The 27,885-nt window shown below is 44.0% G+C and overlaps 1 protein-coding gene across 1 annotated transcript; it reads right to left on the reverse strand.

Annotated features, from left to right (window-relative positions):
* Positions 1-27,797, reverse strand: ZNF850 (zinc finger protein 850). Its single transcript, XM_010385652.2, has 5 exons — positions 27,744-27,797; positions 16,773-16,853; positions 16,484-16,610; positions 15,832-15,927; positions 1-3,178 (listed from the first exon to the last, which is right to left on the reverse strand). Exons 2-5 carry the CDS (start codon positions 16,782-16,784, stop codon positions 141-143), a joined length of 3,273 nt encoding a protein of 1,090 aa, XP_010383954.2. The 5' UTR covers positions 16,785-16,853; positions 27,744-27,797; the 3' UTR covers positions 1-140.
* Positions 27,798-27,885: the final 88 nt, after the last annotated feature.

A 27,885-nucleotide genomic window follows, 5' to 3' on the forward strand; every position in this document is an offset into this window, starting at 1 on the left:
CTCAAAAAAAAAAAAAAGTCCCAATTCTGGAAAAAGTGAATATGAAGTAAAAGGAATTCCCACATCCATCGTATTTGACCCACATATGGAATCTGCTGATGATCCATGACAAATGGCATGAGAACGATTTCCTACGTTAATTATGTTAGGTCATGAATTTTCCGATGTCGAGTAAGCTGTGTAAGTTGTCTAAAGGCCTTCCCACATGTCTTACATTCATAGGGTTTCTCGCCAGTGTGAATACTCTGATGTCGGCTGAGTCCTGAGGCATAGAAAAAGGCTTTCCCACATTCTGGACATTGATAAGTTTTCTCACCAGTATGGATTCGTTTATGTTGACTAAGTTGTGAAGGACATCTAAAGGCCTTCCCACATTCCTTACAATCATAAGGTTTCTCACCAGTGTGAGTTCGCTGATGTCGAATTAGTTCTGAGCCGCAAGTAAAAGATTTCCCACATTCTTTACATTCATAAGGTCTGTCACCGGTATGAATTCTCTGATGTAGAGTAAGGTGTGTACGCTGTCTGAAGGACTTCCCACATGTCTTACATTCATAGGGTTTCTCGCCAGTGTGAATACTGTGATGTTTTGTGAGTCCTGAGAAACGGACAAAGGCTTTCCCACATTCATGACATTGATAAGGTTTCTCACCAGTATGGATTCGTTGATGTTGAGTAAGTTTTGAACGACGTCTAAAGGCCTTCCCACATTCCTTACAATCATAGGGTTTCTCACCAGTGTGAATTCGCTGATGCTGAATTATGGCTGAGCGAAAAGTAAAAGATTTTCCACATTCCTTACAATGATAGGGTTTCTCACCAGTGTGAATTCGCTGATGTTCAATTAGTGTTGAGTGACAAGTAAAAGATTTCCCACATTCTTTACAACTGTAGCGTTTCTCACCAGTGTGAATTGGCCGATGTTGAATTAGTGCTGAGCGGAGAGTAAAAGATTTCCCACATTCCTTACAATGATAGGGTTTCTCACCAGTGTGAATTCGCTGATGTTGAATTAGTGTTGAATGAGAAGCAAAAGATTTCCCACATTCCTTACAATCATAGAGCTTCTCACCAGTGTATATTTGCTGATCTTGAATTAGTGTTGAGTGAGAAGTAAAAGATTTTCCACATTCCTTACAATCATAGGGTTTCTCACCAGTGTGAATTTTCTGATGTTGAATTAGTGTTGAGTGAGAAGTAAAAGATTTCCCACTTTCCTTACAATCACAGGGTTTCTCACCAGTGTGATTTTGCTGATGTTGAATTAGTCCTGAGCAGAAAGTAAAAGATTTCCCACATTCTTTACATTCATAAGGTTTCTCACCAGTATGAATTCTCCGATGTTGATTAAGGTATGTACGCTGTCTAAAGGCCTTTCCACATTCTGGACATTCATAGGGTTTCTCACCAGTGTGAATTCTGTGATGTTGGGTGAGTCCTGAGACACTGATAAAGGCTTTCCCACATTCCTGACATTGATAAGGTTTCTCACCAGTATGGATTTGTTGATGTTGAGTAAGTCGTAAACGAAGTCTAAAGGCCTTCCCACATTCCTTACAATCATAGGGTTTCTCACCAGTGTGAATTTGCTGATGTTGAATTAATGTTGAGCCAACAGTAAAAGATTTTCCACATTCCTTACAATGATAGGGTTTCTCACCAGTGTGAATTCGCTGATGTTGAATTAGTGCTGAGCGAGAAGTAAAAGATTTTCCACATTCTTTACAATCATAGGGTTTCTCACCAGTGTGAACTGCCTGATGTCCAATTAGCCCTGAGCGAAAAGTAAAAGATTTTCCACATTCCTTACAATGATAGGGTTTCTCACCAGTGTGAATTCGCTGATGTTGAAGTAGTGCTGAGCCAGAAGCAAAAGATTTTCCACATTCTTTACAATCATAGGGTTTCTCACCAGTGTGAATTCGCTGGTGTCGATTGCGTGTTGAGCGAAAAGTAAAAGATTTTCCACATTCCTTACAACAATACGGTTTCTCACCAGTGTGAATTCGCTGATGTTGAAGTAGTGCTGAGCCAGAAGCAAAAGATTTCCCACATTCTTTACAATCATAGGGTTTCTCACCAGTGTGAATTCGCTGATGTTGAATTAGTGTTGAGCCAGCAGTAAAAGATTTTCCACATTCTTTACAATCATAAGGTTTCTCACCAGTGTGAATTACCTGGTGTCCAATTAACCCTGAGTGAAAAGTAAAAGATTTTCCACATTCCTTACAATCATAGGGTTTCTCACCAGTGTGAATTCGCTGATGTCGAATTAGTGCTGAGTGAAAAGTAAAAGATTTTCCACATTCCTTACAGTCATAGGGTTTCTCACCAGTGTGAATTCGCTGATGTCGAATTAGTGCTGAGCCTGAAGCAAAAGATTTTCCACATTCCTTACAATCATACGGTTTCTCACCAGTGTGAATTCGCTGGTGTCGAATTAGTGTTGAGCCAACAGTAAAAGATTTTCCACATTGCGTACAATGATAGGGTTTCTCACCAGCGTGAATTTGCTGATGTTGATTTAGTGTTGAGCCAGAAGTAAAAGATTTCCCACATTCTTTACATTCATAAGGTTTGTCACCAGTATGAATTCTCCGATGTTGAGTAAGGTGCGCAGATGGTCTAAAGGTCTTCATAGATTCCTGACACTCATGAGGTCCCTCATCTATATACATTTTCTTGTGTTGAATAAGATGTGAGCCAGAAATAAAAGCTTTTCCATATTCTTTACATGCATAGGGCTTTTCCCCAGTATGAATTCTCTGATGTTTAACAAGATAGGAAAAATAACAAAAGGCCTTCCCACACTCCTTACATTTATAGAGTTTTTCACCAGTATGGGTTTCTTGCTGTTGCGTAAGTTCTGAGCCATTCTTAAAAGCGATACATTCTATGGATTTATACAGTTTCTCTCCAGGATTAATCCAATGATGTGGAGTGAGAGATGTCTGTAGGCAGGAAGTTGGCGTTTTCTCGTAAGTCATTATTGCTTTTTCCAAATATCGCTCCTGATTTATATCTTGGTGCTGAAACTCGCCTTTGCATTCCCAGTCATCTCTGACACTGGAGCCCACAAGGCTGTGACATTTTTCCATTCTCATCCACTGAGATGATGTTACTTCATAGATTTCTTTTAGCAAACATGAATCTTTGGTCTTACATCTAAACTCCGAGTCTGAAAAATAACCAGAAAGCAAAAACATAGCATTTCCTTGTTAAGTAGAAATAAAAACGTCTATGGTAGAAGAGAGAGACAAACTGAAAATAATGTCCTAAAGAAGTAAAAATGTGTTGGGCATGGTGGCTCATGCCTGTAATCCCAGTGCTTTGGGAGTCTGAGAGAGGAGGATTGCTTTAGTCCAGGAGTTCAAGGTTGCAGTGAGCTATGATTGTGCCACTACACTCCAGCCTGGGTGACAAAGCAAGACCCTGTCTTAAAAAAAAAAAAAAAAAATGGTGTACATACATGGTGATAGTATGTACCCTTATATGATGTGATGAGAACAACATTTTATCTCTGTGATCTTTCTTCTAAAAATACTGAACTCCAGTCTAATCACTGGAAAAACACCAGACAAATCCCAAAATGAGAGATAATCTACGAATTACCTGGCCAGTACTCTCCAAAACTATTGAGATAATCACAAACAAGGAAAGCCTGAAAAGCTGTCAAAGAGCCAAGGGAAACATAATGACTCAATGCAATGTGTTCTCCTAGCCGAGATCCTAGAATACGAAAAAAGGACATTAGGTAAAAGCTAAGGAGGCCAGGCGCAATGGCTCACACCTGTAATCTCAGCACTTTGGGAGGCTGAGGCGGGCGGATCACAAGGTCAGGAGATTGAGACCAGCCTGGCCAACATGGTGAAACCCTGTCTCTACTAAAAATACAAAAATTAGCCAGGCGTGGTGGCCCATGCCTGTAATCTCAGCTACTCGGGAGGCTGAGACAGGAGAATCGTTTGAGCCCGGGAGGCTGAGGTTGTACTGAGCCAAGATCGCACCATTGCACTCCAGCCTGGGCAACAAAAGCCAGAATCCATCTCAAAAAAAAAAAAAAGATAAAGAAATCTGAGTAAAGTAGGGGTTTCCACTAATAATAATAGATCTCAGCACCATAGGAAAGGTAAATAATAATAACCACATTGCTTCAATGATGTTATTATTGAATAGGATCAACATTAATTAATTAATTATGACAAATGTACAAACATACAATGTTAATGGGAAACTATATGTGATGTATATGGGAAATCTCTGTACTAACCTGACAACTTTTCTATAAGTCTAAAACTATCCTAAAACCTAAAGTTTACTTTTTTAAAGAGAGAAAGTAATACCTCATTAGCAAAAAGGCCAAGCAAGTTTTTGTAAAACACACAAATGGGGTATCTAAAAATTAAAAAATAAATCATTGAAACTTAAAATTCAATGAATGAATTTGAATTGGCAGTATAAGAGTGCAATCATGATTTTTAAAAAATACTCTCCATCTTCATCCATTGAAGCCTTAGAAACAACCAATCCAGCAGCAATGAACACGCTAATGACAGATTACTGTCTCTAAATACCATTTCTTACTACACAGAACCTAGGCTCCTTGGAGCATCTTGGGATTAGGACAGAAAGGTGCATTATGAGCATGGAAAAAGCTGGCATATTAGAAAAGCAAAGAAGCTTATTCAAGACCCCTAGGGTCATGTCAAAAAGACTCAGGAACCATTGTGAAGAGGGTCCCATTGGCCAAAGATGGGACAAGTTGAGCATGAATTCAAGAATAATAACTGTAATCATTATAATGTAATTTCAATAAATCACATCAAATATTTTTTAAATCTGTGTGTTCATAAGGACAATTTTAAAATTACCTAGTAATGTTTAGGGGATGAGATAAGGAATGGCTACTAACATCACAAAAACAGAAACAACCAGATATGTGCTTCTTGATGAAATACACAATACTAATATCACATAGTCTGTTTATAGGAAAGAAAGGAATAAAGGAAGGGGAGCTAAATGTTAAATGACAGATGATCCAGTTTCTTCAACATATAAATTTCAAGGAGGAAAAGAAAGAGAAAGAAATCAACATCAAAACCTCACTGGAATGGTTAAATAATTGGAAATGCAAAAGCAAGGTTAAGAGTCATAAAGAAAAGTCAAAGAATTCATTTATCTTCCTGAAAGTAATACTGAAAGAACAGGGAGCAAACTGTATTCAAGATGGAACAGATAAATTTATTCAGAAGTGATGAGGTTTTCTAAAAAAAATCTGAGTCAGGTGCAATGAGTGCCATGGATGGTAAATTTTAAAAGTTCTATGGGGCAGGGTGCGGTGGCACATGCCTGTAATCTCAGCACTTTGGGAGTCTGAGGCAGGTGGATCACCTGAGGTCAGGGAGTTCAAGACCAGCCTGGTCAACATGGCAAAACTCCGACTTTACTAAAAATACAAAATAAGCCAGGCATGGTAGTGCACGCCTGAATTCCCAGCTACTCAGGAGGCTGAGGCAGAAGAATTGCTTAAACCCAGGAGACAGAGGTTGCAGTGAGCCGAAATTGTGCCACTGCATTCCAGCCTGGGCAACAGAGCGAGACTTCGTCTCAGGGAAAAAAAAAAAAAGTAGAAGTTCTACAAGCCAGGCATGGTGGTTCATGGCTGTAATCTCAACACTTTGGGATGCCAAGGCTGGAAGATTACCAAAGCCCAGGAGTTCAAGACCAGCCTGGGAAACAGCTTGGGATACTGTCTCAAAAAAAAAAAGAGCCGGGTGTGGTGGCATGTGCCTGTAGCCTCAGGTACTCGGGAGGCTAAGGCAGGAGGATCACCTGTGCCCAGAAAGTCAGTGCTGCAATGAGCTGTGGTCAAGCCACTGCACTCCAGCCTGGGTGACAAACGAACCTGACTCTTAAAAAAACTATGCATGATGAAATCCCAATAATAAGAACAAAATGAACAGAAAAAAAAAATAGCTTACACATCATTCTTGCTATGTGCCAGGCACTAATTTTACTGCTTTACACATTTACTATATAAGCTCATTTAGAATCCTGTGAATAGCATATATATTTGCCAATGAGGACCAGAGAGGTTAAGTAAATTGCCAAAAGTCATAGAGGTATTAAATGGCAGAGCTAGGATTTGAATGGAGGAAGTCTGGCTCCAGAATCTGTGCTTTCAACTTCCAAATCAGTGGAATCAAACTAAGTACGGGCATCAGATTTTTTTAAAACCTCAAATCTAAAACAGTGTAAAATAAAACAGGCAACAGAAGACAGGAAAAGCGAGACAAATAGAACAAAATAAGCTGGTTAAAAAAATTCAAACAGGCCAAGAGAGGTGGATCATGCCTTTATTTTCAGCTACTTGGGAGGCTGAGGTATGCAGATTGCTTGAGCTCAGGGGGTTGAGGCTGTGGTGAGCTGTGATTGCACCATTGCACTCAGCCTGGGCAACAGAGAGAAAGAACCTGTCTCAAAAAAAAAAAAAAAAATCCAAATACATCAGTAATTATAAGGAATGTAAACAAAGAAAAAGTAAATTTCAACCCTTTTAAAATAAAAAGTATCTAAAAAACATGAAGATACAAAAAAGTTGAAGTAAAAACTAAGAAAATGAAAATCAGGCAAGTATTCATGAATAGAAAGCTAGGGTCTTAGCACTGGAAAAAAATAGACTTCAAGGTGAAAATATTATTGGGAATAAACAGGATTACTACATAATAAAATGTTCATTCACCAAAAAGATATAACAGTTCTAAATGTGTAAGCATCCAGTAAAATAAACTCTAAATATGCAAAGTAAAAATAGAGAAAATACAAAAGATTAGGCTTCATCTTGATTGTGGGAGATTTTTTTTTTTTTTTTTTTTTTTTTTGAGTCTCACTCTGTCACCCAGGCTGGAGTGCGGTGGCACGATCTTGGCTCACTGCAACCTCTGCCCTCCGAGTTCAAGTGATTCTCCTGCCTCAGCTTCCCAAGTAGCTGGGATTACAGGCACCTGCTACTGCGCCTGGCTAATTTTTTGTATTTTTACTAGAGACAGGGTTTCACCATCTTGGCCAAGCTGGTCTTGAACTCCTGACCTCGTGATCCCTTTTGGAAGCCTCAGCCTCCCAAAGTGCTAGGATTATAGGCGTGAGCCACTGCACCTGGCTGATTGTGGGAGATTTCAATATATCTCTTTTAATAACTGAGAGGTCAAGCACCCAGAAAATATGAAAGGATACAGAGGATCTTTTTTTTTTTTTTTTTTTTTTGAGATGGAGTCTTGCTCTGCCGCCCAGGCTGGAGTGCAGTGGCGGATCACAGCTCACTGCAAGCTCCGCCTCCCGGGTTTACGCCATTCTCCTGCCTCAGCCTCCCGAGTAGCTGGGACTACAGGCGCCCGCCTCGTCGCCCGGCTGGTTTTTTGTATTTTTTAGTAGAGACGGGGTTTCACCGTATTAGCCAGGATGGTCTCGATCTCCTGACCTCGTGATCCGCCCGTCTCGGCCTCCCAAAGTGCTGGGATTACAGGCTTGAGCCACCGCGCCCGGCCCGATACAGAGGATCTTTACATCAAATTAACAAGCATGATATGTTGAACATGTGAGAATTCTGCATGCAACAATTAAAAGAAAGCACAAGAACACGTGAATCCCACCCCCGCAAAAACACTGTCAATGCACCAGTGCATGAACTGAGTCTTAACACATTTCCAGAAACTGGTCTCATATTGACCATGTAAGTACTGACTACAGTGCAATTAAGGTTGAATTCAGGAATTACAAAATGGGAAAAAAATTTAAATGCAAAACATTTACAAAAGCTCATGGGTTAAAAATGGTATCATGAAAATTGAAAAATTCTTTTTTGTTTTTTTTGAGACAGAGTCTCACTCTATCACCCATGCTGGAATGCAGTGGTGCGATCTCCGCTCACTGCAACCTCCACCTCCCAGGTTCAATCAGTTCTGTGCCTCAGCCATTCGAGCAGCTGGGATTACAGGCACGCAACACCACGCCCGGCTAATTTTTGTATTTTTAGTACAGAAAGGGTTTCACCATGTTGGCCAGGCTGGTCTCAAACTACTGACCTCAAATGATCCACCCACCTCGGCCTCCCAAAGTGTTGGGATTACAGGCATGAGCCAATGCGCCTGGCCTACAAATTCCTCTGATGCTAAGTGATGACAATAAAAATTGTACTATGGGCCAGGTTGTGCAAAAAGCAAACACAAAATCTCTGTGGACAAAATCAACCTCAACTCAACCCTCAAAATATTCTCACAAAGTTTCAAGGAAAGAGAGAGCACTTGGCAATTAAAAACAACAACAACAACTCTAACACATACAGGAAATGAGAAATCACATGAAGAAAAAAACAGCAGAAACAGAACCAAAAGGCTTCAAATGCTAATATTAAAGAGAATTATTATGTTTAATAATGCTTAAAGAAGTTAGAAAGTCTTGACACCACTAGTAAATAAAGCAACTAGATAGTTTTTATATATATCTAGTTTTTAGCCTTTTTTTTTTTTTTCTTTTTAGATGGAGTCTCACTCTGTTGCCAGGCTGGAGTGCAGTGGCGTGTTCTTGGCTCACTGCAACCTCTGCTTCCTGGGTTCATGCGATTCTCCTTCCTCAGCCTCCCGAGTAGCTGGGATTACAGTGCCCGCCACGACGCCGAGCTAATTTTTGTGTTTTTAGTAGAGATGGGGTTTTACCATGTTGGTCAGGATGGTCTCAATCTCTTGACCTTGTGATCCACCCGCCTTGGCCTCCCAAAGTGCTGGGATTACAGATGTGCGTCACCGCCCCGGCCTTGAGCCAATGTTTTAAGTGCCATATCACCTACTTGTTCATTGAGATCTGAACTATACTTTCAGCACATTACATAATCTTATTTCCAGGAAGATGTGTATTTGCAAATGTTTCTTTCTATTTGGAACACATGATTTTCAGACCCCAGAGGAATGCATACTTGTCTGGAGTGTTTCTTTTCCCAAGTTTATGCACATCCACATATTCACCCATTCATATATGATGTATGTGTATCGATGTGTGCGTTTTCTTCCTTTTATAAAAATAGAATTGTCCTATGTATATTGGTGTGCAACTTTTGCCCCCAGATAACAATAGATCAAGGATAGTTTTAAAGTTGCTATTGACAGATTTACATCATTTCCTTGAATAGCTGCATCATATCCCATTATGTGGATATACCATAATGTCACAGTTTTTTTTTTTTTGGTTTTGTTTTTTGTTTCTCCCTCAAGACAGAGTCTTGCTGTTGCCTAGGCTGGAGTACAATGGCATGATCTCAGCTCACTGCAACCTCTGCCTCCTGAGTTCAACCAATTTGCCTACCTCAGCCTCCCGAGTAGCTGGGACTACAGGTGTGCACCACCACGCCTGGCTAATTTTTTGTATTTTTAGTAGAAACGGGGTTTTCACCACATTGACCAGGCTGGTGTCGAACTCCTGACCTCATGATCCACCTGCCTTGGCCTCCCAAAGTGCTGGGATTACAGGCGTGAGCCACCACACCTGGCCCGTCCCAGTTTTTGTTAATGCCCACTTAGATTGTTACTGCTATTCCAGGAAATGTGTTTCTGTATATATCAGAATTAGCTACTTCTTTTATTTCTGTAGTAGACAGTCCAAAAAGTGAGATTACTCATTCCAAGTGTAGGCACATTTTCATTTGAGTGGCTAGTTTGATGCTTCCTGGCAGTGTCAGAGACGGTCTGTTCCTAGCCAGCAATGAATATTCCCATGCTTTATAGTGTTGAGCTTTTGTTTATCTGAGGGGCGAACTTTGGCAGGGGTCCGTTGGGATATGCTAACAATGAGATAACTAGTAAATAGAAGCCTCTTCTTAACCCAAATGGGTAGATCTGTCGTGATTATGTTGGAATTTCAGGAGTTCTAGAAATGAATGTGCACAATTCTAGAAATGACAGTTGCACAATATGAATACAATTAAAGATGGTTAAAATAGTAACACATTTATGCTACGTATATTTTACCATAATTATAAGTGAAAAAAATGAATGAATGAATCACTCCTAAAACTTAGTAAGAAAATAAAACCAAATAATGAAGTAGAAAAGATGAAACATAAAAAGGAAGCACAAACAGGAAATATAGTTTTTCTTTCTTTTTTTTTTTTTTTTTTGAGACAGTCTTGCTCTGTCACCCAGGCTGGAGTGCAGTGGTGTGATCTTGGCTCACTGCAATCTCCGCTTCCTGGGTTCCAGCGATTCTCTGTCCTCAGCCTCAAGAGTAGCTGGGATTACAAGTGCCTGCCACCACACCTGGCTAATTTTTTGTGTGTTTGTTTTAATAGAGATGTTGTTTCACTATGTTGATTAGCCTGGTCACCATGTTGACCGGACCACTCCTGACCTCAAGTGATCCACCCACCTCAGCCTCCCAAAGTGCTGAGATTACAGGCGTGAGCCACTGCGCCCGGCCTCTTTTTCTTTTTGAGACAGGGTCTTGCTCTGTCACCTGGGCTGGAACGCAATGGTGCGATCACAGCTCACTGAAGCCTTGAACTCCTGGACTCAAGCGATCCTCCTGCCTCAGCCTCCCTAAGCGCTGGAGTTACAGGTGTTAGTCACTGTGCCCAGCCAAGAAGTGAATTTTTCATTTTATTTAATTTTAATTACTTTACAGTTAAATCTAATTAGCCACATGTAGCTAGTGGCTACTGTATGGAACAGCACAGCTTTCACAGACCATCTGTTGAAACTGGATTGCAAGAACCTTTGTGTAGTCCCTTCACATAAAAAACTAAAACCTTAAATGATGCCTCATACCTTACAGGTATAGTATGTATACAAAATGAAGCAGAACTCCCAGCAGGGAGCCCATTTTCAAACAAGATGCTTTGCCACGCTATCACAGACTAGTAAGTAAGTAAGTAAATAAATTCAGTAATAAAAACTACTATAAAAATGGGAAAAATTTAAAGGCAAAACAATGGCCGGGCATGGTGGCTCACGCCTGTAATCCCAGCACTTTGGGAGGCAGAGACGGGTGGATCACTTGAGGTCAGGAGATTGAGGCCATCCTGGCCAACATGGTGAAACCCCATCTCTACTAAAAATACAAAAATTAACTGGGCGTGGTGGCAGGCACCTGTAATCCCAGCTACTCGGGAGGCTGAGGCAGGAGAATAGCTTGAACCCAGGAAGTGGAGGTTGCAGTGAGCCGAGATCATGCCACTGCACTCCAGCCTAGGCGACACAGCAAGACTCTGTCTCAAAAAATAAAAATTAAAAAAAAAAGGCAAAACATTTATGAAAGCTCATGGGTTAAAAACGGTATCATGAGGCCAGGCGTGGTGGCTCATGCCTGTAATCCCAGCACTTTGGGAGGCCAAGGCAGGTGGATCACCTGAGGTCAGGAATTCAAAACCAGCCTGACCAACATGGTGAAACCCCATCTCTACTAAAAATACAAAAATTAGCCGGCCATGGTGTTGCATGCCTGTAATCCCAGCTACTCAGAGGCTGAGGCAGAAGAATCACTTGAAACCGGGAGGCGGAGGTTGTTGTGAGCCGAGATGGAGCCATTGCACTGCAGCCGGGACAATAAGAGCGAAACTCCATCTCAAAAAAAAAATGGTATCATGAAAATTAAAAAGTTCTTTTTTTGTTTTCTTGAGACAGAGTCTTACTCTATCACCCACACTGTAGTACAGTGGTGTGATCTTGGCTCACTGCCTCCTCCTCCTCCTCCTCCCGGATTCAATCAATTTTGTGCCTCAGCCATTTGAGGAGCTGGGATTACAGGCATGCTACACCACATCTGGCTGATTTTTGTATTTTTAGTACAGAGGGGGTTTCGCCACATTTGCCAGGCTGGTCTCAAGTGATCCACCCATCTCTGATTAAATGCTCTCATCTAAAATCATATGGTTGTAGCATATCAGATCTTTTCACTTTAAACTTTTAAATTAACTAACCAGCTACGAATACTTGTCTGAACTGAGTTGGATGAGGCAACTCCAGTGTTTCATGCATTTCTGTCCTGTTTAAAAAGTTTAAACCAGGCCGGGGGCGGTGGCTCACACCTGTAATCCCAGCACTTTGGGAGGCTGAGGCGGGGCAGATCACGAGGTCAGGAAATCCAGACCATCCTAGCCAATGTGGTGAAACCCCATCTCAACTAAAAGTACAAAAAAAATTAGCTGGGCAAGGTGGCACGTGCCTGTAATCCCAGCTACTTGGGAGGCTGAGGCAGGAGAATCACTTGAACCAGGGAGTCGGAGGTTGCAGTGAGCCCAGATCGTGCCACAGCACTCCAGCCTAGCAACGGAGCAAGACTCTGTCTCAAAAAAAAAAAAAAAAAATTGGCCCAGGAATCTCATATCTGAAAAATTAAATATGAAAATGTCCATTTAAATAAAGATACCTCAGAGCAGTCATTTTAAAGAGAAGAAACAAGCTGGGCACAGTTGCTCATGCCTATAATCCCAGCAGTTTGGGAAAGTGAGGTGGTGGGAGGATTGCTTGAGCCCAGGAGTTCCAGACCAGCCTGTGGCACATAGGGAGAACCCATCTCTACAAAAAAAAATTAGAAATTGACCAGGTGTGGTGGTGTGTGCTTGTAGCCTGAGCTACTCAGGAGGCTGAGGTGGGAGGATCACTTCAGTCCTGGAGGTCAAGGCTGCTGTGAGCTGTGACTGTGCCACCGTACTCCAGCATAGGCAACAGAGAGACCCTGTCACTAAAACAAAAAAAGGAGAAGAAACACTGAAAAGCTACCTATACATTTAATAGTACTGAACTCATGATATCCAGGACTTGCTTTAACAAACTCCAGGGAAGGTGCAGAAGTCAACAGGCATAGATCAATAAGATTGGAAACATGGAAACTCATTGATAACTACTGCAGCTAGGAAATGGATTCGGGGGATGTCCATTCCACCATCCTTTCTACTTTTGTGTATGTTCAAAGACTTTCATAATCAAGTTAATAATTAAAAAAAAATTTTTGTAATGTTCTATGGATAAAAGAAAATAAAGTCATCTATATCCCACAATTAAAACACTTTTTAAAATGGATAGTTTGCATTACTTAAAAGCACATTTTGAAAAATAAAATGCCTTATCTTTTCTTTTTTTTTTTTGAGACGGAGTTTCACTCTTGCTGCCCAGACTGCAGTGCAATGGCACCATCTCGGCTCACCACAACCTCTGCCTCCTGGGTTCAAGCGATTCTCCTGCCTCAGCCTCCCGAGTACCTGGGATTACAGGCATGCACCACCACACCCAGCTGATTTTTTTGTATTTTCAGTAGAGTCGGGGTTTCTCCATGTTGGTCAGGCTAGCTTCAAACTCCCAACCTCAGGTGAGCCGCCCGCCTGGGCCTCCCAAAGTGCTGGGATTACAGGCGTGAGCCACCACGCCCGGCAATGCCTTTTCTACTTCAAAAGAAAAATCCCTCAGTCTATGCTACTTACAGCCCAATTTTTGCCCATGTTGACTGTCACCAACTTACTAAAAATGGATCACTCCCTTTTCCTTGACACTGAAGTCTTCTATATTTAACTTATTGTCCTCTTTTATACACAATCATTTCTGTGTACCTTTTCCTACTAAAAGCAGCCATATCCTATTCCTTCACATTTATATCTTCAGCTCTTTCTTCTAAGCACCATATTAGAAATCTCCTGGTTGAGTCTACTTTTTAGAAAGTGATTTATACACATGATCTAGACCCTTTATTAGGCTGAGTGTGGTAGCTCATGCTGGCAATCCTAGCACTTTGGGAGGCCAAGGTGGGCAGATTGCCTTAGCTCAGGAGTTCAAGACCAGCCTAGGCTATGTGGCAAAACCCTGTCTCTAGTAAAAATACAAAAAGTTAGCAAGGTATGGTGGCACGTGCCTGTAATCTCAGCTACTCGGGAGGCCGAGGCATGAGAATTGCTTGAATTCAGGATGCAGAGGTTGCAGTGAGCCAAGATCACTCCACTGCACTCCAGCCTGGGCAACACAACAACATATTGTCTCAAAATAAATAAATAAATAAATAAATTAGCCTGTAATTCTGAGAGCTTATATCTTCTGTAACTGTCACCCACCAAGAAAAGAAGGCTTTATGATTTTTTTAAGTCAATAAATGTTGATTAAAAGTGAATCAGGCCAAGCATGCTGGCTCACACCTGTAATCTCAGCACTTTGGGAGGTCAAGGCGGGTGCATCACCTGAGGTCAGGAGTTCAGGACCAGCCTGGCCAACATGGAGAAACCCTGTCTCTACTGAAAATACAAAAAGTAGCCAGGTGTGGTGGTACATGCCTGTAGTCCTAGCTACTCAAGAGGCTGAGGCAGGAGAATTACTTGAACCCAGGAAGCGGAGGTTGCAGTGAGCCAATATCACGCCACTGCACTCCAGCCTGGGTGACAGAGTGAGACTCTGTTTCAAAAAAATAAAAAATAAAAAGTGAGTGAATATCCACTGATGAATGAAATGGCTGCATCAAAGGAAAACTAGATAAGAAAAGACAAGACAAAAAAAAGTTAAGGATCAATATGAAAAATAAATAAATATATTTTGAAAGATTTCTTTTTTTTTTTTTTTTTTTTTTTTTGAGATAGAGTCTCGCTTTGTGGCCCAGGCTGGAGTGCAGTGGGGCCATCTCGGCTCACTGCAAGCTCCGCCTCCCGGGTTCACGCCATTCTCCTGGCTCAGCCTCCAAGTAGTTGGGACTACAGGCGCCCACCACCACGCCCGGCTAATTTTTTGTATTTTTAGTAGAGATGGGGTTTCACTGTGTTAGTCAGGATAGTCTCGATCTCCTGACCTCGTGATCCACCCATCTTGGCCTCCCAAAGTGCTGGGATTACAAGCCTGAGCCACCGCGCCCGGCAAGATTTTTTCTTAAAGCAAGAACACAGGTTTAAATTTCAAAGGGAAAGAAGTAGCTCCAAGATAGAGGAAACAGATGGCTCCGAAAGAAGGTAACTTTATTCTTTGAAATGGGAAGAAATTATGACAAGAGAGTAGTAGAGACTGAAAAGGTGAAGATAAAAGGGGATTCTTGCCGGGCGCGGTGGCTCAACCTGTAATCCCAGCACTTTGGGAGGCCGAGGCGGGTGGATCACGAGGTCAGGAGATCGAGACCCTCCTGGCTAACACGGTGAAACCCCGTCTCTACTAAAAATACAAAAAACTAGCGGGCGCAGTGGCGGGCGCCTGTAGTCCCAGCTACTCGGAGGCTGAGGCGGGAGAATGGCGGAAACCCAGGAGGCGGAGCTTGCAGTGAGCTGAGATCGCGCCACTGCACTCCAGCCTGGGCGACACAGCGAGACTCCGTCTCAAAAAAAAAAAAAAAAAAAAAGGGGGGGGGATTCTTGGCCAGGTGCAGTGGCTCACACCTGTAATCTCAGCATTTTCAGAGGCCGAGGCAGGTGGATCACCTGAGGTGAGTTCGAGACCAGCCTAGCCAACATGATGAAACCCTATCTCTACTAAAAATACAAAAATTAGCTGGGCATGGTGGCGGGCACCTATAATGCCAGTTCCTTCAAAGGCTGAGGCAGGAGAATCGCTTCAACTCAGGGGCAGAGGTTGCAGTGAGCCGAGATCACGCCACTGCACTCCAGCCTGGGTGACAGAGTGAGACTCCATCTCAAAATAAATAAATAAATACATTTTTAAAAGTGTGTGTCGGGGGGTATTGTGACTTTTCTCCATGTTTCTTAGGCCACAACCCTTACATGGGACCTTAAGGAAGAGACTCCTCAACCAGTACCTGTATGGTGCTGCCTCCCTGACAGGCTGGGTTCTAAACAGCAGTGTCTTCCCCATCTGCTCAGTCCTTACTCACCTGGGCACCATCCTCCCAGCACGTCCCTTGAAACCATCCAGGGCTCTTTCCCTTGCTCCAGTAAGGAAATCACATCAGGCTTTGGGCTACAGAGACCTGTTTATAAGAAAAGAAGTAAGACGGCCAGCCATGGTGGCTCACTCCTGTAATCCCAGCATTTTGGGAGGCCAAAATAGGTGGATTGCTTGAGGTCAGGAGTTCAAGACCAGCCTGACCAACATGGTGAAACCCTGTCTCTACTAAAAATACAAAAATTGGCCAGGCATGGTGGTGGACGCCTGTAATCACACCTACTCAGGAGGCTGAGAATCGCTTGAACCCCATAGATGGAGGTTGGAGTGAACTGAGATCACGCCATTGCACTCTAGCCTGGGCGAGAGAGTAAGACTGTGTCTCAAAAAAAAAAGAAAGAAAAGAAGTAAGACATACTCCTGTTGTTCCTGAATTCAAAGTTAGTCCCTTAGTCCTCATGAAGGACTAGAGAAAGGTGTAAAGGTCTGAAGCATGGAGAAGATGGAGGGACCCCAAAGAGCTGCCCATCTCTTAATCTACAAAACACAAAACAATTCCCTAGGCAACAGGTAAAAATTCACCCAGACAATTAAAAGGTACACACAAAATTCATGAGTTATTTGCGGATAGACATCCTTACCTAGTGAGACCAGGCTGCTGTAGTTCTCCATCATTACATCTCTGTATAAGTCCTTCTGAGCAGCGTCCAGGCACTCCCATTCCTCCTGAGAGAAGTCTATAAACAGATCCTGGAACATGACCAACCCCTGAAATGACAAACCCATGCAGCGCTTTTGAAATTAAAGGAAAGGTTTTTAAGATGAAGGAAGAGATAGAAGGGTGCTGAAGGATGGAAGAATATAGTGAGCAGACTGGATAGTATGAGAGTGGGGAAGAGTAAAAAAGTTAGTGTAACTTCAACAAAGTACCTCCATGTTCATGAATATTCCTGTTGCGACCGGCAAACCTCCTTCATAGAATGGGACAATCCCAATATTCCATGGTTAGAGCTGGGAATGAATAAAACACATTGATATATTATTTCCTAAATAAATGAAACAGAGTACAAAAGCACACAGCAAGCTGTGGGCCAGGCAAAACTGAAAGAATATTACAGTGAACATCTGATATGCAAATTACTATTTACAACAAAAGCTTTAAATAGGCAGTCCTCCCTTACCACTTTCTTTCTTGTTATTTTTTTTTTCCTCTTGCTTCATTTTTTTGTTTTTGTTTTCGTTTTGAGACAGGGTCTCGTTCTGTTGCCCAGGCTGGAGTGCAGTGGCATGATCACAGCTCACTGCAGCCTCAACTTCCCAAGCTCAGGTGATCCTCCCACCTCAGCCTTTGTGTTAGCTTTGACGATAGGCATGCATGCCCAGCTAATGTTTTGTATTTTTAGTAGAAACGAGGTTTTGCCATTTGGTCGGGCTGCTTTCAAACTCCTGAGCTCAACCAATCCACCTGCTTTGGCCTCCCAAAGTGCTGGAATTACAGGCATGAGCCACCACACCCAGCCTTTTCTCATTTCTTAAAGGAAGACAGGATCTTTCAAAACTATCTACAAAAAGTTTAAAAACCTCTATTGGCCGGGCGCAGTGGCTCACGTCTGTAATTCCAACACTTTGGGAGGCCAAGGCGGATGGATCACCTGAGGTCGGGAGTTTGAGACCAGCCCGACCAACATGGAGAGACCATTTTAGTCTCTACTAAAAATACAAAATCAGCTGGGGGTGGTGGCACATGCCTGTAATCCCAGGTACTTGGGAGGCTGAGGCAGGAGAATTGCTTGAACCTGGGAAGTGGAGGTAGCAGTGAGCCGAGATTGCACCACTGCACTCCAGCCTGGGCAATAAGAACGAAACTCTGTCTCAAACAAAAACAACAACAATAAAAAACCACTAATGCACTTCGCTAATTAGTACTTCCATAAAATAGTATAGATAGCACCTCGCTAATTAAATATACATTGGCTGGGTGTGGTAACCCACACCTGTAATCACAGGTGGGCAACATGGCAAAACCCTATCTCTACAAAAATATATATCATATACAAATTAGCCAGAGGTGGTGGGACATGCCTGTAGTCCCAGTAACTTGGGAGGCTGAGGTGGGAGGATTGCTTGAGCCCAGGAGGTTGAGGCTGCAGTGAGCTGTGATCCTGCCACTACACTTCAGCCTAGGCACCAGAGCAAGATCTGCCTCAAAAAAAAAAAAAAAAAAGGTCAGGTGCGATGGCTCACGCCTGTAATCCCAACACTTTGGGAGGCCGAGTTGGGCAGATCACGAGGTCAAGAGATTAAGACCATCCTGGCCAACATGGTGAAACCCTGTCTCTACTAAAAATACAAAAATTAGCTGGGCGTGGTGGCGCGCACCTGTAGTCCCAGCTGCTCGGAAGGCTGAGGCAGGAGAATTGCTTGAACCCAGAAGGTGGAGGTTGCAGTAAGCCAAGGTGACGCCACTGCATTCCAGCCTGGTGACAGATTGAGACTCTGTCTCAAAAAAAAAAAGAGTGGGTATCATGGTAGGAATAAACTGCACACAAGTCAGACAAAAGTTGCAAGGCATCTGCCAGTATAAACAAGTTTCCTGTGAGACACCTGGCCATGGGTCAGACACTTCAGCATTAGGCTGTGGGCCAGGAAAAATAAATGTCCAGTGAAAGGCTACTGTAAAGACCCACAAGCCCCTCCCCTAGAGCCCCATTAGGGTGAGACTAGAGTTTATAGCCATTCTCCAGAGACCTCAAGGTCCAATTAGAAGAGAATCACAACATTTGTTATATAGAAGGCATTTTCCAAAGGGTAGTTCAAACATAAAAGATAGAGTCTTCCTTTGGATATAAAACAAAATCTCAAGATACATCAAAACTGTTTTGCTTTTACTGAATAATTTTTGTGCATGTGTGTTGTTGCTTTAGCCGCAAGTGGCGAACAAGCTGTGATTTTCTTTTTTTCCTTTCCCCACTTTTTTTTCTCTTTGAGACAGTCTCGCTCTGTCGCCCAGGCTGAAGTGCCTGATCTCGGCTCACTGCAACCTCAGCCTCTCGAAGCTGGGATTATAGGTGCCTGCCACCACGCCCAGCTAATTTTTGTATTTTTAGTAGAGACGGGGTTTCACTGTGTTGCCGAGGCTGGTCTCGAACTCCTGGTCTCAAGTGATCCACCCATCTTGGCTCCCAAAGTACTGGGATTACAGGCGTGAGCCACCACGCCCGGCCAACTCTGATTTTCTAACTTGCCCCATGTATTAGGGTCATACTGGGGAAAAAAACAAGTCAGAACCATTGGAGCCACGTGTACAGATGCGCAGTAGCCCTGCTAGCAACACTGCTGCTCGCTTCCACTCTTAGGAGAGATGAGTTCAGCAGGTGTCTGCCCTTGCTCTAGCTGTCTCTGATTCCCCCCAACAGATGCACCATCATTTCACTCCATTAGTTTCACTTTGGATATCCCATCATTAGATTAAAACCAGCAGGCCAAAAAGCTAACTTGAGGAAATGCTTTCACATCCACAGCGTTCTCATAGGGTCAGTATCATTTAGTCATGACAGGACCGTGGTTGCAGGGGACAGAATGAAGCGTCATCCTTAACTGGCCATCCAATGTCATCAGCATGAACAGGAGGACTTTATATGATATTATCTGATATTTTCTGAATTTTTATTTATTTATTTTTTTGAGACGGAGTCTCGTTCTCTCGCCCAGGCTGGAGTGCAGTGGCGCAATCTCAGCTCACTGCAAGTTCCACCTCCCGGGTTCACACCATTCTCCTGCCTCAGCCTCCTGAGTAGCTGGGACTACAGGTGCCCGCCACCATGCCTGGCTAATTTTTTGTATGTTTTTAAAAGAGACGGGGTTTCACCGTGTTAGCCAGGATGGTCTCAATCTCCTGATCTTGTGATCCACCCACCTCGGCCTCCCAAAGTGCTGAGATTACAGGCCTGAGCCACCGCACCCAGCCGTTTTCTGAATATTACCTTACAAATGCTGCTTTATTTATAACTAAAGAATAGGGACCCTGTCTTTTAAAGGTTTATATATCCTCAAGTAAAGGTTTTTCATATTAAATCCATTAATAATATCTAGTGGCTAACCTGGAAATTCCATTTCTAAGTACTTATCCAAAGTAAAGTTTTGTTTTTTTCTTTTTTTTTTTTGGAGACGGAGTTTCGCTCTTGTTGCCCAGGCTGGAGTGCAGTGGTGCGATCTTGGCTCACTGCAACCTCTGCCTCCTGGGTCCAAGCAATTCTCCTGCCTCAGCCTCCCAAGTAGCTTGGTTTATAGGCATGCGCCACTACACCTGGCTAATTTGGTATTTTTAGTAGAGGTGCGGTTTCTCCATGTTGGTCAGGCTGGTTTCAAACTCCCGACCTCAGGTGATCGGCCCGCCTCAGCCTCCCAAAGTGCTGGGATTGCAGGCGTGAGCCACCACGCCCAGTCAATAATTTTTTTTTTTTTTTGAGATAAGTCTCAATCTGTTGCTCAGGTTAGAGTACAGTGAGGTGATCACAGCTCACTGCAACCTCTGCCTCCTGGGTTCAAGTGATTCCTGTGCCTCAGCCATCAAAGTAGCTGGGAATACAGGCACACACCACCACACCTGGCTAATTATTTTGGTATTTTTGGTAGAGACCGGGTTTCACCATGTTTGCCAGGCTGGTCTTGAACTCCTGGCCTCAAACGATCCCCTCAACTCGGCCTCCCAAACTGCTGGGATTACAGGCATGAGCCACTGAGCCAGGCCAGAGAATTTTAAAAGTATGAAGTTGTATGCAGAAGAATGTTCCTTGAAGACAAAACCAAAAAATCTGAAACGAATGTCTTGTTGGTAGATATATAATACAATACTTTTTAATGGAAAAGATATGCAATATTGAGGGAGACAGGCAAAAGAAAAAACAAGAAGAAGGGAGAAAAAGAAAATTACTATTAGGACTTAACGCTATTTCTCCCCAGTCTGTTTTCCATACACAGAACAACACAGATGTGACCACAGTACACATATAATTTTGTATTCCCCTTTACACTTTGATTTTTTTCTGATCATCAAAAACCTTATATGCGGCATTTAAATGGCTTATAACTTTCCTAAATGGCTACTGCACTGTGTACTTAACCATTGTTTCCTTCTACTTATGATTTTTGCTGCAAATGTTTCCCCTCCAATCTGTCCACATTTAAATTCCTTTAAGGAAGTGGGCTGTATAGAAATTTTAATTTATGTGCATTTTACTGAAGCCTACCTTTTTCTTTGTGGTTTCATTTCTTACCTCGAAACTTGAATCTATTTGAATGTGATCAACCATTCCTTAAAATGAACACAAACACACAGGAAAAAATTGGTGAACTATGTCCATCAAAATATAAATATTTTGGCCACGTGTAGTAGCTCATGCCTGTAGTCGCAGCACTTTGGGAGGCCAAGACGGGTAGATCATTTGAGGTCAGGAGTTCGAGACCAGCCTGATCAACATAGTGAAACCTGGTCTCTACTTAATCCTAACACTTTGGGAGGCCGAGGCAGGCAGATCACAAGGTCAGGAGATCAAGACCATCCTGGTTAACATGGTGAAACCCCATCTCTACTAAAAATCCAAAAATTAGCCAGATGTGGTGGCGGGCGTCTGTAGTCCCAGCTACTCTGGAGGCTGAGGCAGGAGAATGGCGTGAACCTGGGAGGCGGAGCTTGTAGTGAGCCGAGATCGCGCCACTGCACTCCAGCCTGGGTGACAGAGCAAGACTCTGTCTCAAAAAAAAAAAATACAAAAAAGGCCAGGCGCAGTGGCTCAAGCCTGTAATCTCAGCACTTTGGGAGGCTGAGGTGGGCAGATCACCTGAGGTCAGGAGTTCGAGACCAGCCTGGCCAACATGGTGAAACCCTGTCTCTAGTTAAAATACAAAAAGTAGGCCGGGCGCGGTGGCTCAAGCCTGTAATCCCAGCACTTTGGGAGGCCGAGACGGGTGGATCACGAGGTCAGGAGATCGAGACCATCCTGGCTAATACGGTGAAACCCCGTCTCTAAAAATACAAAAAACCAGCCGGGCGACGAGGCGGGCGCCTATAGTCCCAGGTACTCGGGAGGCTGAGACAGGAGAATGGCGTCAACCCGGGAGGCGGAGCTTGCAGTGAGCTGAGAGCCGGCCACTACACTCCAGCCTGGGCGGCAGAGCAAGACTCCGTCTCAAAAAATAAAAAAAATAAAAAATAAAAAATAAAAAATAAAATAAAATACAAAAAGTAGCCAGGTGTGGTGCGGGTGCCTGTAATCCCAGCTACTCAGGAGGCAGAGGCAGGAGAATCGCTTGAGCCTGGGAGGTGGAGGTTGCAGTGAGCCAAGACCGTGCCGCTGTACTCCAGCCTGGGCAACAGAGCGAGACTCCGTATCAAAATATAAATTAAAAAATATAAATATAAAAACACAAAAAAGCCGGGCATAGTGGTTCATGCCTGTAATCACAGCACTTTGGGAGGCCGAGGTGGGCAGATGACTTGAGGTCAGGTGTTCCAGACCAGCCTGGCCAACATGGCGAAACCCTGTCTCTACTAAAAATACAAAAATTAGCTGGGTTTGGTGGCTTACACCTGTAATCCCCACTACTTGGGAGGCTAAGGCAGGAGAACTGCTTCAACCCAGGAGGCAGAGGTTGCAGTGAGCAGAGATTGTGCCATTGCCCTCCAGCCTGGGCAACAAGAGTGAAACTCCATCTCAAAAAAAAAAAAAAAAAGAATACAAAAAATTAGTGGGCTGTAGTGGCGCATGCCTGTAATCTAGGCTACTTGGGAGGCTGAGGGAGGAGAACCGCTTGAACCTGAAAGGTGAAGATTACAGTGAGCTGAGATCGTACCACTGCACTCCAGCCTGGGTGACAAGAGTGAGAATCCGTATCAGAAAACAAAACAAAACAAAAGAAAAAAAACTTCTATTTGGGGGACCCAAAAAAAAAAAACAAAAATGGAACAAAAGGGATTTAAGGAAATTGAAAGTCAACAGGCTAATAATGCCAATAAATAATGATGGAGCAAAGAAATCTGTGTTGGCCAAATAACAGCAATGTGTTTTTTAATATTTTTTCGAAATTTAGACAAAGTTTTCCAGTACACTGAGACACTTCTACTATCAAGACTGTAATAGTGGCTGAGCACACTGGCTTACGCCTATAATCCCAGCACTTTGGGATGCCAAAGCAGGAGGATCGCTTGAGCCCAGAAGTTCAAATCAAGTCTGCAAAAATAGTATAAAATAAAATAAAAAAAGAAGCTAGGCATGGTGGTGTACATCTGTGAGCTGTAACTACCCCACAGCCCGGCCCGAATCAATTTTTTTAAAAGAGAAGTTTTGATTAGAATCTTTAAAAATATTGCTGGGCGCGGTAGCTCAAGCCTGTAATCCCAGCACTTTGGGAGGCCGAGACGGGCGGATCACGAGGTCAGGAGATAGAGACCATCCTGGCTAACACAGTGAAACCCCGTCTCTACTAAAAAATACAAAAAACTAGCCGGGCGAGGTGGCGGGCGCCTGTAGTCCCAGCTCCTCGGGAGGCTGAGGCAGGAGAATGGCGTAAACCCGGGAGGTGGAGCTTGCAGTGAGCTGAGATCCGGCCACTGCACTCCAGCCTGGGCGACAGAGCAAGACTCTGTCTCAAAAAAAAAAAAAAAAATCAATACTTCTCTTTCCAAAAAAGGAGGGAGGATTTAAATATAACAATTTCTTGAGTATTTCTATTTATTTTCATTGTTGCTTAATATTACTCATAATAATGAAAATGTATTTGCTCTCTTTCAAACATAGTTTTAATTAGTTGCACAGTATGCCACCTTATAGCCTGATGTACTTCAAATTTCCCTATCTATGAAAGCTAAATTTGGATATTATCATCTCAAGTACATTATAATCTCTGTCTTTAAATCTATCTAGGGTTCTACCTTTTCTGTAACCCTTAGTGAATCTCACTATAGTCCTCCTTCCCTTTAAAAATGCAGTGATAGGCTGGGTGCAGTGGCTCTTCCCTGTAATCCCAGCACTTTGGGAGGCTCAGGTGGGAAGACTGCTGGAGCTCAGGAGTTCGAGACCAGACTGGGCAACATGGCAAAACCCCGTCTGTGCAAAAAATACAAATATTAGCCCAGCATGGTGCCATATGCCTGTAACCCAGCTCCTTGGGAGGCTGAGGTGCGAGGATCCCTTCAGCCCCGGAGGTCAAGGCTGCAGTATGCCACTACCCTGCCACTGCACTCCAGTCTGGGTAATAGACTGAGACCCTGTCTAAAAAAAAAAAAGGCCAGGTGTGGCGGCTCACACCTGTAATACCAGCACTTTGGGAGGCCAAGGTGGGTGGATCACCTAAGATCAGGAGTTTTTGACTGGCCTGGCCAACATGGTAAAACCCTGCACAAAAATTGGTCAGGTGTGGTGGCAGACACCCATAATCCCAGCTACTCAGGAAGATGAAACAGGAGAATCACTTGAACCTGGGAGGCAGAGGCTGCAGTGGGCTGAGATTGCACCACTGCAGTCCAGCCTGGGCAAGGCAGAGTGAGACTCTGTCTCAAAAAAAAAAAAAAGAAAAGAAAAGAAAAGAAAACAAAGGAAAAAAGAAAAGAAAAGTGAAAATCAGTGATAGGTGAGGTAGCTCATGCCTGTAATCCTAGCACTTTGGAGGCAGAGGTGGGAGGATCATTTGAACTCAGGAGTTCAAGACCAGCCCAGGCAACATAGTGAGTCTTCTTCTCTACTGAAAATTATTTTTAATTACGCCAGAGTGCTGGTGTGTACCTCTGGTTTCAGCTTATTTGGCAGGCTGAGGTAGGAGAATCACTTGAGCACAGGAGATCAAGGCTGCAATGAGCTGAGATCATACCACTGCACTCCAGCCTGGGAGACAGAGTGAGACCCTACCTCAAAAATAAAAATAAATAAATAAATAAAAAGTCAGCGATGGAGTTGATGGATTCGAGGTTGAGAACCCCCAGTGTGAACCCATTTGGAAAAAACTCAAACTGTGTTCTTCCTCTGCTTCACACCAAAACCACAACAATCAACTCAGAAGACTTCTGTGGCCTCAAAATATGAGATTTCTCCCCATCAACAGCAAGGAATCAGTTCTGCAGCAGACACCAGCTGGGTGTCCACCAATTCGATTCTAACACTATACACCATGACATAGTGTCATCCCACAGGTTGAAGCCTCAGCCCCCAAAACTGCTCCCCTTTCAGACACCAGCCACAAGTCCCAGCCTCTAGAACTTCTGACTGACAGGTTCAATTCGGGGTTCCTACAACCCCCTCTTTGGGTTAGATTAATTTGCTAGAATAAAATGGCTCACAGACCTCAGGGAAACACATTTACTGGCTGATTATAAGGATATTCCAAAGGATACAGATGAAGAGATGCCTAGGGCGACGTATGTGGAAAGGGGCAGAGACCTTCCATGCCCTCCCTGGGCATGACCCTCCAGGAACCTCCATGTGTTCGGCTCTCTGGAAGCTCTCCAAATACACTCCTTTTGGGTTTGTAATGAGGCTTCATTATCCAGGCATGATTGATTAAACCATTGGCCACTTGCCATCAACTTAATCCTCAGTTCCCTCCACTCCCCAGGGGTGGGAGGGTAGGAGCTGAAAGTCCCAACCCTCTAATCCTGCCTTGGTCTTTCTGATGAGCAGCCCCCATCCTGAAGCTATCGGTCAATTGCTAACATATAAAAACCCAAAGGCTGGGTGCGGTGGCTCACGCCTGTAATCCCAGCACTTTGGGAGGCCAAGGCAGGCAGATCACCTGAGGTCGGGAGTTCCAGACCAGACTGGCCAACATGGTGAAACCCTGTCTCTACTAAAAAAACAAATACAAAAATTAGCCAGGCGTGGTGGCGCATTCCTGTAGTCCCAGCTACTCGGGAGGCTGAGGCAGAAGAACTGCTTGAACCCGGAAGGCAGAGGTTGCAATGAGTGCAGATCGCGCCACTGCACTCCAGCCTGGGTGACAGAGCTAGACTTCATCAAAAAAAAAAAAGAAAGAAAGAAAAAAAAGCCAGTACTTAGGAGATTCCAAGGATTTTAGGAGTTGTATGCGAGGAAATAGGGACAAAGACCATATCTGTATTTGAGAAAATCACAGAACCGTATGAGAATTTAATTCAATACAGACATGGAAACTGGCCGAAGCATTTACTCACAGATGTCTGGGCAAATCCCTGGTCCTACTGGTACAAACTATTGATCAAGCCCCCAATCTCATTCCTACCCTAAAATACAGCAAAGCTAAAGATCTTATCACCTATTTGGACTGAGATTAACACCATCCCATAAACTGCATGGCTTTCAATCCCAGGGCTGTGGTGTGTGATGCCACATAGAATATGCACTAATCTCTCCAGTAATTGAGTTGTTAGGGTAAAGGCTCTTTTTTGCCTTCTTTCTCTCATGGCCAAGAAAATTAAGGAACATGGACACAAAGGATGAGGTCGGAGCGGACGTTTAATAAGCAAAAGAAGAAAGCTCTGCCCAGCGGAGGGGACCCGAAAGAGGGTTGCCAACTAGGAGGCTGAATCTGGGGCTTTTATGAACTGGGAAGGGGAGGAATGTGCTGACTGGTCGGTCTGTGGGCTGTCTGGGAGAAAGCACTACTCAACTTGGCCCTGGGACCTTAGCCCAGGACCAATCAGGGGCTGAAGTGAAAGTTTGGCCCAGGACCAATCAGGGGCTGAAGTGAAAGTTTGGCCCAGGACCAATCAGGGGCTGAAGTGAAAGTTTGGCCCAGGACCAATCAGGGGCTGAAGTGAAAGCTTGGCTCGGGACCAATCAGGGACTGAAGTTATGATTCAAAGAGGTTGGGCTCACAGTCTACAGCATGTCCAAAAAAGGAAAGTGGCCGCCGGAACCTGTTAGTCCAAGCTGCACCATTTTGTAAGCCCCCACCATTTCACAGACCCTGGTCAGAGGGAAACATTCCATTGTGGTTTGGGCTGTGAGAAACATCCTTCCCAACCGCCTGACTTCCTTATCACATCCTGCTGGGCAAAGGCCCAAGAAACATGCTTATAAACATTCTCCCAGGCAACAAGCCATACCGCCCAGACCCCTCCTGCTCAGGCCTGTAGTTACCCCAGCCTGTGAGCGGCAGTGGGCTCTGGGATTTAGTTGGTCCCCGCCATAGGGCTGCCAACTCTCTCTTTCTTTAACCCTCACCTTCCCTTCAAAATCTAACAGCCCACCGTGTATATGCCCACAAAAGAAGCGACTATTTGCTGGAAGCCCGCTGGTCACACAAAGGACAAAGGCGTTTCTATGTTGGGCCTCGGTCCCTTATCAGTGCAGCTGAGGAATGTCTTTAGAACAACGCCCTGTGGGAGTTTTCCTTATCTGTGCCTGCAGCCTGATTTTTCTGGCTGTTTCTGTTTAAAGGAGTTTTATCAAGGACCCACCCTAACTGCCTAACGGGATTTTTTCTCTCAAGGGGACACACAAAGCCCCAATCGCACACACACCTCCCCATATCCACTTCCCCACTGCCCCACAATCACACTTTCCTCTCTCACACACACCAAGGGGCCTCACACACACCAAGGGGCCACACAAGTTACACCCGCACAGCCACAGACGTGCAACTCACGCACACACGGTACAGCACACACAGGTAAAGTCACACACCCACCCCGGGACACGCAGTCCAACCACACAGTCACCGGTTCTCTACATCCGCACGCACCACGAGGCTCGTCCGAGACACACACCCACTCCGGGCGCGCAGTCACAAGCGCCCACCTGATCACCCAGAGTCAGCACCACACAGCCACAGTCACAGACCACGAAGACCCGCGGCAACCATGGCGATCACACACGCAAAGTCCTCTCCTCAGCCCTCCACACACAAAATGACCGGAGCCAGATTCCTCACCCTCAGCTTTCCGCGGCAGCTAATTCGGCACAGCAAACGGTCCCGCCATCTGGCTAAGAGGAAGCCGAAATCTCGCGAGACGTGATGTCGGCCTGCGGGATCCTCTGGGAAATGTAGTGCAGAGCCCGACTGCGGGCTTCCC

This window comes from Rhinopithecus roxellana, chromosome 12 (assembly GCF_007565055.1).
Source record: "Rhinopithecus roxellana isolate Shanxi Qingling chromosome 12, ASM756505v1, whole genome shotgun sequence".
Classification (NCBI taxonomy): Eukaryota; Metazoa; Chordata; class Mammalia; order Primates; family Cercopithecidae; genus Rhinopithecus; species Rhinopithecus roxellana.